The sequence below is a fragment of the Ciona intestinalis genome, unplaced genomic scaffold (assembly GCF_000224145.3).
Source record: "Ciona intestinalis unplaced genomic scaffold, KH HT000118.1, whole genome shotgun sequence".
Lineage (NCBI taxonomy): Eukaryota > Metazoa > Chordata > Ascidiacea > Phlebobranchia > Cionidae > Ciona > Ciona intestinalis.
The window spans coordinates 32076-42885 of record NW_004190440.1 but is presented as its reverse complement, the minus strand read 5'-3'; the positions used below and the strand labels follow the sequence as shown (position 1 = coordinate 42885).

Sequence of the window (10810 nt, the reverse complement as noted above, 5' to 3'; positions counted from 1 at the left end):
AATGAGAATATTTCAGCTACAATTTCCAGTCAGTAGACCAAGTTTTAGAAGCCTGTCAGTCGCCATTTAATGCAATGGCTTCGTCTCGGGTGGTGTCTTCACATTTGCCGCCATCTAAGGATAGAGCCTTTACCGCTGCGTTACTGAGAGTCAGCGAAAAGGCGATACGTCATGATGACGTCATATACTGCGGACCGAACGAACCAATCTACGGTTGGACGGCAACTGTACCTAACCCACGGTGAGTTGCAATATCATATGTATATGACCTGTTTTCCCGTTGTTTTATATAGTACACTACCAATATCCCCCAATATACACCTATAGGCTACGATTATATACAATTTATTCACCGCTTTACAACTATATCGCTGTATGTTCAAAACGCTATTTCAGTTTCAATTTGTAAAGTATATTTAAGAGATCACATTTGCATTGTTATCTGTCTAATATTTCGTACCATGTACAAAGGTACTCGGAGAAACCGAAACCGTCGTTCGGTAAAAAGAAAAAGATTCTTAAGAAAATGAAAGCGAACATAGATTACTTTAAAAACAGTGAAGCCATTTTAGAAATGTCCAATGCTTCGTCTAATACTGATGGACAGTACCATACATATGCCACACTGAGAGATATGTACGACACATACAAGGTATAATATGTTTGTTTACGTTTATTCCCTATGGTTTGAGTACATTTTCTAATTGCATCTGTTTATAATTATCGTTAAGTTAATATTTGCCTGTTCGGTACGCATTTGACTAGTTAGCGTTTTATATAGTAGAGTGGGGGAAGATGGGACACCTTTTAACTCCATTTCCTTGTTCAATTTAGTAGTAAACAAAGAACATTCAATAAATTATAAAACTATATCCTCACGACTCCTATAAAACGTTGTTAACGGTTTAAAACACGATCAGGATATTTAGATAATATGTGCTTAAGGTGTCCCATCTTCCCCCAACTTACTATACAGTTTGACATATAGGCTAGTGGGTTGAGGGTAGGATGGGACACCTTTTCGTTTTTTCTCGTCTTATTTGGTGGTAAACAAAGAACATTAAAAGAATTATAAAACCGTATCCTTACGACTTTCAAAGACCGTTGTTAATTGTTTTATCGTCGGCCGTCTTCCCCCACCCTACTACATGCAAATTACTCTACACAAAAACAATTAACAGCGATATGTTAGAGTCGCGATTATATTTACTACCATATGGCGCGGGGAAAGTATATGGGAGTCGTGAGGATACGGTTTTATAATTCCTTGAATGTTCTTTGTTTGCTACCAAATAGGACGAGAAATTAGAATGATAAAGATGGCCAGCAATCTCACCATATATTACTATGTACAAAAAGTTTAAGCTATTGTCTATATATGCAGAAAACTCGCCTTCAAATGTCCGACCAGCGTAATGACATAATTGATCCAGTGACTTACAAATATATTCCGTGGAGTGAAAGAGAAGAAGACGAATCTATTTTCTCTGATGACATTAAACTACCAACGCTGAAGGTAGACTATAATTGCCACCATGCATTTTATTTTCTATTTGCGGGTGCTTTGGGGTACTTCTTGAGACCAGTGATTTAAGCCAAGTTTGGGCCATTGCTCTAGCGTGTATAAAAACACAAAGCGTCTCTTTTAAGCCAGAGTTGACCTATCACCCATAGCCTTGTGTTGCGTGTCTTGGATTAAATTAATAACCAAAGATAAGGAACGATTACTGCTTACCAGAAGGTATTTATGCTATTTGGTTACTTAGATTCTAATGATGAAACTATACATGTTAGAAATAAACAACGGGCGAATCCCAAACTTGGTATGCTTATACGCTTTTAAAGGATCTTCCCGGAGAGAAAGGTGTCTTGACATGATTATTGACCATTTAACCTCCTATAACAGTTTGTCTACACTGACTACTGTCGTTACGCCTTTTTCAGATGAGCCACCCTGCAAAGTCCAGCAAATTGGTGGAGGTCCTGGAGAAGTATATGCATCGTGGCAACCATATACGGTCACCTGAAACTGGGGAGGCGATAACGACAAGAGATTCGGACCGAAAGTAAGTCTGAAGGCGTGGCAGTTGATACGGTGTCAAAAAGATACACGGAGTTTCTGTAACACGACCGCCAGACATGATATTTAATCGAACATAAACACGACTTTTGTTTTCATTCCTTTACAGATACAAATGGGACTTTGATAAAAAGAAAAGGACGACACGTAAGTCCAAAGGAGGGTTAAAGCATGCAGAAAATGACGTCGGCAAAAATGAACTTTTGAGTAAAATAGAACCTTCGACAAAAGAAAAACTTGTCAGGTATGTGTAGTTTTATTTGTTTCCCGATTTAGTTAAGCAGATATGACGTATACTACTGTGTGTATGATATGGGATACCTTTAGCACCTAAAACCCTTATTTCCTAATCATGCTTTCAACAATTAACAACATTTTTTATTGATTTGCGGAACTACGGTTAGATAACTCTGTTAACATTCTTATTTTACTAACAATTAGAAAGAGAAAAAATATTGTAAAGTTATATTATATTCGCCGATTAGGTATGTGAATGGTGCAGTAAAGAAAAAGAAACACCAAAACACAGAGAAGAGTTATTACGTCACACTTCATTCAAAAAATCGTGACGTCAGAGAAGTCAGGGACGACAGTGACGTCATTTCAAGAATGATCAAATTCGAGAAGACGAAAGAGGACGAGCGCTGGGTGGCGCGTGTGATCATCGGGAAGTCTGAACGTGAGCATGTGACGTCATCAGATACTACGTCATCAATTGGATCATCCGTAGTGATCGTTCCAAGTACGAGGTACAACAAACTGGGAGTGGTTGGGAGTGAGAGGGAGAGGATAAAAAGAAGGATACAAGCGAGGAGGAAAAATAGGAATGAGGAGAAATATGAAAATTGTTCGGACGGCACAAAGCAACAATATCGTTTCAATAGTCAGGTAAGTGAGATAATTTAATTCAGAATTTTGTGTACCGCTTGTGTATTTTACCCCTTGGCTATATCTCATAGGTTTTGTCTCGTTAACCTGTGCGTGCGTATCTTGGGTATTTTACCACTTTTTAGCCAACTTTTTTGTATTTTCTTTTATCCAAAGTTTTTTTTCGGTCTGTATAATAAGAAATAGATACAGTTTTTGTTCATTATTATTACAAAATCAATTAAACATGTAACTTAACTTAGCACTTCAAAAAATCAAATTATTTTTTAAAAATTATTTTTCCTTGTACTTTTAGCAAAGTTCAGCGGAAGTCCCTCCCGTGTTCGCAGTTGTTGAAACAGCGAAAGTAACGATGAAATACGACGTCGAAACTGCACGAAAAAAGGGGACAGTCCACGTGGAGGATGACCTTTCACCCCGACCTGGTATCACGGAAGTGGCGTCACAATCGACGAAGAAAAAATCGAAAGCGAAACCTGATCACGTGATTTCGATTTTGCCGAAACCCAAAACTCAGGGACCTTCTCACCGCGAAACTGCTCTTCAGCTCCCCCCAGTGATAGGATCGGGATCAGCAGCTCTTCCAAAAGTTCCTGAGATCGATCCCAGCATCCTGCATCGAGGTAGGAAGAATGATCTTCTTCCGAGCATTCAAGAGGCCTCCACTATGACGTGAGTAATGTTGTTTGTGACGCAATAACACTGGATTAAATAACTTGATTTAACCTTACCTGGCGGGGCAACGGCAGTCGTTACACAAGGATGTTCTGTTTCATACAACTCGTGCCCGCTTTTATACGAGTTACCACATATGCCAACTTATTTGAGGAGATTTCTTTTTCGACTTTACTTTTTTTCTATGTATGGCTGTAATTTAGTCAAACCATTAGAGAACACTGGTGTTTGAGCAATTTTAGGTATCTTCCAACTCAAGGGCACATCTTTACACAATGGTAGCAGCGACAAACCTTGAACATTTAACCTCTACGTGGGTCATGGCACCAGTTTATGCAACTGACAGCGTTTTCCTTATTTCAGCAGTAACTTGCCAGATCTGGAGCGAAAATCGCCCACACCTTCTGCGTTCAAAGTGTCCGACCCTACGTCATCAAACAACGGTGAGGTGACGTCATCAACATTTAATAGTGACGAAATGATGCGGCAGTTAGTCGAAACAGCGAACTTTATTTCAACTGAAAAATCGAGCGACTTTTTGCGGTATAAGGTAAGTTGAACCGTTTCCCCAATTTAGTAATTCAATAAATGTCACTTAATAATTTTAGCGTATGGCGAAAAAAAGACATTCATTAAAACACTGGGGGTTCTGTTCATAAACACCCCATATGCTCGCCTATAATATTTTTTTTTCGTTTCCAACTAATCTAACAATTCGGACAACCCATTTGTAACCATGGCTAGAACAATAATCATTACGCCATTCTTCTTGCCCAAGGGGACATGCGAGAATGATGGTAGCAGCATCGAGCTTCAAACCCGGTATCATTTGGTAACGACACAATTTGACACAATTATGCTCGTTAAGATATATAAAACTCCCAAAATTTCGATTCAAATTTGCAGGTTATACCGAATCCCGGGACCAGCAATACGGAGCGGGTGATTCCCCGTGATAAAAAGCCCCTTCACCCGCCACACGTGAAAAACCGAAGTCGAAAAAAACTTCAAAATTTGGTTGACGAGCAACAAACACTCGTTAACTCTGTAATTCAAAGACTGAATCAGCAATTGCAGCCTTCAGATGTAAGTGTATTCAATCCGTTTGTTTAATGTACTGAATTTATTAAGCTATAAACAAGCTAAGCAATAAGCTAAATTTGTTATATATATCAGATATTTCTTTTTTTTCCTTTTCCTTAATCAACGAGAACATTGTATGGACATTTTATACATAGTAGGGTGAGGAAGATGGGGCACCTTTTAATTCCATTTCTTGCCCCATTTGGTAGTAAACGAAGAACATTCAAAGAATTATAAAATCGTATCCCCACGATTCCAATAGACCGTTGTTAATTGTTTAAAATACGAAGGTGTCCCATCTTCCCCCACCCTACTATACCATGAATTCTTAATATGAACACGTTATATTTACAGGGAATTTTAGAGGAATCGTCATTTAAAAACGCTCTTTCAACTGCCATTGCAAAAGCAAGGTTACTTGGCGAAAAGAGCAGCCAGCAGGTAAATAATAATTTTACATTTAAATCTTTTACTGCTTATAAATTCCGGCAAGATTATGTGTGATCTTTTAAACTCTAGTTTATAAGTTAAATCTAGAGTTTAGAATATAGTATAGTGGGAGAAATGGGGCACCTTTTTATCCTATTTTCTCGACCCATCGATGGTAAACAGGATATATTTGGGTATTATGTGCTAAAGGTGTTTATGTGCTAGAGGTGTCCCGTATTCCCCAACCCTACTATATAATTCTTACAGAATTTTTATAGCAAAATGCAGAACATTTTACCCTGTACCTGTTTTATTCTAGCCACCTACAAATCTTACTACCGGAAATGTGGTAATGAAGCGTCGAGTTGTGCCTCCAATCATAACTACCAAGCCACCGGAAAGTTCGATTCCATCCAACGTCCCTGTCGGCCCTGCCCACCTTTTAAACAGTGCTCTACAAGCAGGAATAGTAAGAGACATTCCCGCAAAAGTTGCTAAGAAAGAAAAACGAACGAAATTACGGAAATTGCCAAAGCGGCAAGCTTCGGCATCGATCGAAGATACGTCATTGCCTGACGTCATTTGTAGTGGTGACGTCATTATACAGGATCGACCGACACCGAAACTACTAGAAAGTAGTTTTGCGGCTTCAATTACATCAGTCAAACCCACGCGAAGAGTCGCAAACTTCGTGCGCAATGACGTCATGCAACTGGTTTAATCCAGAAATATCCAAAAACGTTTTTTTTTCAGAATAGTGAACCAATTGCCCACAATCGCAAAATACCAATTTCTATCTTCGATTCATACAAACAAATTTATTTAATAATGTAACACTGCCTTTAAATGAATTAATTCAAATGCATAGAAGAAACATTTTCGTTTTGTAGAATTGCAATTCCAAACTATTGTATTTCAGCTAATTCAAGGATTTGAATGCGCACGTGCTATTAAAAACATTACTACACCTTACATTTGTAACATTCACGTAACGATTATAAGATTCTTAATATATTTATTACCAGTCTCTAAAACTATATTGGTTCCCACGTTATGCTGTCGCGGTAATATCGTTTATGTTTCGGCGGCGGTTCACGCATATTTGTACCAAGTGAACATGAACTAGTTTACGATTCGTTCACGTTAGAATTTCATCTTCGTTCACGGCCACCTTCCAAGTGCTTTACGAGGGCAGCTCTAACAGGCGGGTGCGCGCCGATTCGCAGAATTGGCTCCAAGTCTACATCTATTGTGTAACCATTAACGCGCAGTACAATTACACTCGGCACAAGGCGCCTTCTAACGCAGTCACGTTGCAGCCTTTCTCGCTGCCGCTCAAGCCCACTAAGGCTGCTATTATTGAGACGTAACGGAGATCAAGAAACTTGCATTGTCTTTGGCTGTGACGTAACAATCAAAAGAAGATGGAGCTTCCAAAATAGAAGGCTACTTATTGCAACGAAAGCACCGGAATTCGTGAACATTCGCTCATTCGAAGTGTAGACTAGTTGGCGACAAGGTGTTCAACAAACAGGTGCAACTTTGTAGGAACTCGGGAAATGCAGCATTGTCAGGATTTTAAATAGTTTAGCATCATTGTACCACGGATGTTACCTCATTCTTTTCTTATACAGATCCGCAGTAGGGTCTAATTGCCAAACAACAACTCAGTAGCCGAGATGTTACTGGTCAATAGCACAAGTTCCAGAATATTTATCCAAATAATGTTTTGCTTTACATTTCTTTTGCTGTTACCGTTAACTGACGGGATGCAATCATCGTTGGATACGGCGTTAACTATGGTAAGTAAACGATATAGTACAGGATTGAAAGCGAGTGATAATGTAGATCACTGTCTTTAACGTTTATATAGTACCGTGGGGGAAATGGGACGCATTTTTATTCTATTTCTCGATCTACTTGGTAGTAAACAAAGAACATTTTAAAAGATTTATAAAACCGTATTCTCACGACTTTCATAGACTATTTGATATTTGGATATTATGTGCTAAAGGTATCCCGTATTCCCCCACCCTACTATATCAAGTGTATTTTTAGCTAATATACCAACCTGTTTTTACAGCAGTCTGATCCTTTGCTTTTATTGTTGGAAAATGAAATTGGTTCTTTTCATCACGTGATCAAACGAGAGGTGGAGGAAGTGACGTGTAGGGATGAGAATCGACGATGCAGAGCTTGGAAGAGCGAAGGATATTGTGACCACGTCGATTACCAAAAGTACATGACGCTAAAATGCCAAAGAAGTTGTGGGATTTGCCAAGGTGCGTGTTTTGTCGCTATTTACACATTAGTATAGGGTTTGTGTTGTCATTGAAGTAATTTACCATTTCTTTCGGTAGACGAATGTCGTGATACCCGAAGTGTGTGCGATTACTGGGCGAGCAGTGGATATTGCAACAAGGAGACTTACCGGAAGTTCATGGCTGTAAAGTGCCGATTTTCCTGTGGAATGTGTTCTGGTAAGATGATAATGTAAATTCAATCATACAAATATCTAACCTTTAATTAAGCAGATGAAACAACAGTTGTGATACCGACTGTAGTTTTCAATACCACCACTATTGAAAGCACCACCGAAGCGAACGCTACCTCACAAATGACGACACGAACCATGACGTCACCGGTTATAACGTTTAGCCCTACAACAACAGTGGTTTCTGCATCATCAGTTCCTACCAAAGGGTATCAAAACGATACTGCTCCAATTTCAACAGCCTTGCCTGTGACGTCACTAGAAACAACCACTACGCAGCTCATGACGTCATCAACCACCTTACCGGATATTACAACAGCTTCAATATTGATGAACGTGACTGATGATCATTTAGCAACAAAAGCAATAACTAGTAAGTCCTTCTATTGCATTAATACCTTTACTCAAACAGTATTCTAAATCCCTTTACTCTTATAGCGACCGTAGCAACTACACCTTGCAAGGACGAAGCGAACTCCTGTTACTTGTTGGCGTTCTCATGCACCACCTCTTTATTTGCCAAGCAAAAGTGCCAGGCAACATGTGGCACTTGTCAAACACCAGCAACAGGTAATTAAAAAAGTTGTCTTTTGTGTCTTTTATATTTAATTTTTGTTTTATGAAGCTTTTCATACTTGGTTTATTTTATAGCTACCGCCACAACAAATACAATGGTCGGACTGACAACAAACCGAGATAGATCAGCGACAAGCACTGCTGCTACAACTGATATTCAAACTACACAACAAACATCTACCGTTATGATACCTGCTGAAATCACAGAACTATACACACAAGAAGAAGTTCACACTACTGTTATAGATGACTCTACCTCACAACCCGTTACGTCACCACAAGCTCCAACTACGACACCAGTAACTCCTGCTCCATGCCAAGATAGGCTAACGTCTTGTCGCTTTATGCCATTATCGTCATGCAACACTGCAGCACTTATGAAGTTGCTATGCAAGAAAACATGCGGGCTTTGCAGCACAACTTTAAGCGCTGCTGTTACGACAACTGCTGACGCAGTTACTACAGCAGCAACAGCAGAAGCAACGTCGTATTCTGTAACAACGACTACTGGAGATATCGCTACTACTTTTCGACAAACAACAAACGAAAATGAAAATAAGGAAACAACAACATTCCGACAAACAACACAACCAACCCAAACAAACGATGAAACGACCGTTGCTTTCAGACAAACAACACAAACACCACCAACAACAGAAGCTTTTCGACAAACAGCGAAACCAACAACAGACGCTTTCAGACAAACAACACAAACACCAACAACAGAAGCTTTCCGACAAACCACTAGATTGGCTACAACTTCCTCAGTTGAAGGTAAGGCCCGTTTAACTCAGGGTTGTTTATTATATTTTCCTTTAACACCTTTGTAAACTTCAGAATGCGTCGACTTTTATAACGAATGTGCACAGTTGGCCCAGTTTTGCGAATCTGTTGCAAACGTGTCGGCGAACTGCAGAAAAACGTGTGGCGTTTGCACTACATCGCCTACGACTGCAATCCCTGAAACAACTACTGTAGTTGAGGAATGCGAGGATACTTTTTTGAATTGTGAAACTCTGAAGCCTTACTGCAACGTTTCTGATTCTGCGTCTTATCTCAGCGCAACGTGCAGAAAAACATGCGGACTCTGTCCAACTCCAAGCCCAGATACTACCCAATCAGGTAAATACGGTTTAGGACTCGGCGGAAATTGGATGTTTTACATTGGTTTTACTTAGATTGCAAGGACGACCGTTTGGTTTGTGCGGAGTGGGCAATCTCGGGCTTTTGTGACAGCGTGATCTACCCTCAAATGAAGTCATTTATGCAAACTAATTGTAAAAAGTCATGCTCCGTTTGTGGTGAGTAAATATTTACCAAACCAGGTCTAACATAACGGGGCAATTTAAACTAAATCCAAACTTTTTAGTGGTCGAATCCTGGTCAGCGTGGAGTGAATGTAGCGCCACATGCGGCGTGGGAAAACGCGCCAGAACGCTTTCATGTTCTTCTGGCAATTGCGAAACGCAAGAAGAGGAATGCAGTACGCAGTTGTGTCCAACATGCAAAGATTCTATGTCAACACTGAACTGCGTTAATTACAAAAACCGAGGTAGGACAAGGGCTGCACGTTGTTACTGAGAAAAAGCTTAAAACTTGCAATTTTGTTGTGGTTTTTGGGTATCTTGCTAAAACTAAACCTTTTTAGGAGCATGTCAGGCAAAAGTCATCCAAAGTCTTTGTTCGCTGACCTGCGGTTATTGCAGTACCGAAAATACGACAACGACCACAGCAGCACCAACTACTACATCTGTAAATGAAACATTACGTAAGTTGATTATTTCAGTCTGTTGAACATATGCTAGATTGTATATTTCAGTATTTGTAACATTTATTCAGGTTTTGTTTATGTCATATTTTTTTGCAGTTAATGCCACTTGCCAGGACAACCATTCAAAATGTGCAAACTGGTCTGCAAGTGGGTTTTGTTCATCCAACTACACAAACTATATGAGCAACAACTGTGCCCGGTCATGTGGATTTTGTGGTGGTAAGTTATTTAACCTAAATATTGTGCAAATAATGAACGGGTGTATGTAACTTATTTATCCTCGCATGGCGGGGCAACGACACTCGCTATAACATGGGTGTTCTCTGTTCTGTTTCATCGTGCCCGCTTACACGTTGTGTAACTTTGTCCCCTTTGTGGGTGATTATTTTTGTGAGACTTTTTCTTATTTTGTAATGCATGTCCGATAATATAGAAGCACATAAGGGTCTGATATGTTTTAACTTGTAACAGTTACTTATAGCCAACACGCACATACCAGATTTTTATTTTTATCACTTTTCAGTCTGGAACAATTGGAGCACGTGGACAACTTGTTCAGTAAAATGTGGGGGTGGCGTCCAACAACGCAAGCGAAGTTGTAAAGCAAGTGTGTGTGCTGGTGATTCAACTGTGATGAGAGCTTGCAATCGAAACCGCTGCACAAGTATGTAAAAGCTGTCATAAAACTGTTGTATTAATGGTTCATGTATTGGTTAAAAAAATGGTACAATCGGTTGTTCTAAAGTTTTTTTCACTGATCANTTTAGCTGCATTAAACATTTTTGTTTTGTTTTTAGTAACTCAATTTAAAATG

General features: G+C 39.5%; 2 protein-coding genes across 8 annotated transcripts in view; both read left to right on the top strand.

The window, feature by feature from the left end:
• Nucleotides 1–11: 11 nt before the first annotated feature.
• LOC100185776 lies at nt 12–6127 on the top strand. Of its 2 annotated transcripts, none has more exons than XM_026838810.1 (11): nt 12–241; nt 472–652; nt 1385–1516; nt 1945–2066; nt 2190–2324; nt 2566–2968; nt 3264–3640; nt 4010–4193; nt 4550–4729; nt 5081–5167; nt 5475–6127. In XM_026838810.1, exons 1-11 carry the CDS (start codon nt 75–77, stop codon nt 5874–5876), a joined length of 2370 nt encoding a protein of 789 aa, XP_026694611.1. In that variant the 5' UTR covers nt 12–74; the 3' UTR covers nt 5877–6127. The 2 variants fall into 2 exon arrangements, with proteins under 2 accessions (XP_026694611.1, XP_009862078.2); XM_009863776.3 differs by having other exon boundaries at nt 4007–4193.
• A 630-nt stretch (nt 6128–6757) lies between these two features.
• Nucleotides 6758–10810, top strand: part of LOC100181159 (SCO-spondin) — a 17441-nt gene continuing 13388 nt past the window's right edge. For 2 of the 6 annotated variants that reach the window (XM_002130341.4, XM_018815905.2), the window contains exons 1-11: nt 6758–6957; nt 7239–7437; nt 7516–7635; nt 7687–8022; nt 8088–8219; nt 8301–8999; nt 9063–9347; nt 9404–9526; nt 9595–9777; nt 9874–9993; nt 10093–10215. In XM_002130341.4, the coding sequence (XP_002130377.3) occupies nt 6835–6957; nt 7239–7437; nt 7516–7635; nt 7687–8022; nt 8088–8219; nt 8301–8999; nt 9063–9347; nt 9404–9526; nt 9595–9777; nt 9874–9993; nt 10093–10215 (2443 nt within the window). In that variant the 5' untranslated portion in view covers nt 6758–6834. Of the gene's footprint in view, nt 6958–7238; nt 7438–7515; nt 7636–7686; nt 8023–8087; nt 8220–8300; nt 9000–9062; nt 9348–9403; nt 9527–9594; nt 9778–9873; nt 9994–10092; nt 10216–10519; nt 10661–10810 lie in introns of all 6 variants that reach the window. The other 4 variants (XM_026838808.1, XM_018815902.2, XM_018815903.2 and 1 more) reach the window with 4 other exon arrangements.

Excerpts from the sequence above, each read along its gene's own strand:
- LOC100185776 (XM_009863776.3), top strand. The coding sequence starts at position 75 with ATGGCTTCGTCTCGGGTGGTGTCTTCACATTTGCCGCCATCTAAGGAT. Across the intron at positions 2,325-2,565 it reads ACAAAAGAAAAACTTGTCAG|GTATGTGAATGGTGCAGTAA; the intron begins GTATGTGTAGTT and ends TTCGCCGATTAG. Across the intron at positions 2,969-3,263 it reads AATATCGTTTCAATAGTCAG|CAAAGTTCAGCGGAAGTCCC; the intron begins GTAAGTGAGATA and ends TTGTACTTTTAG.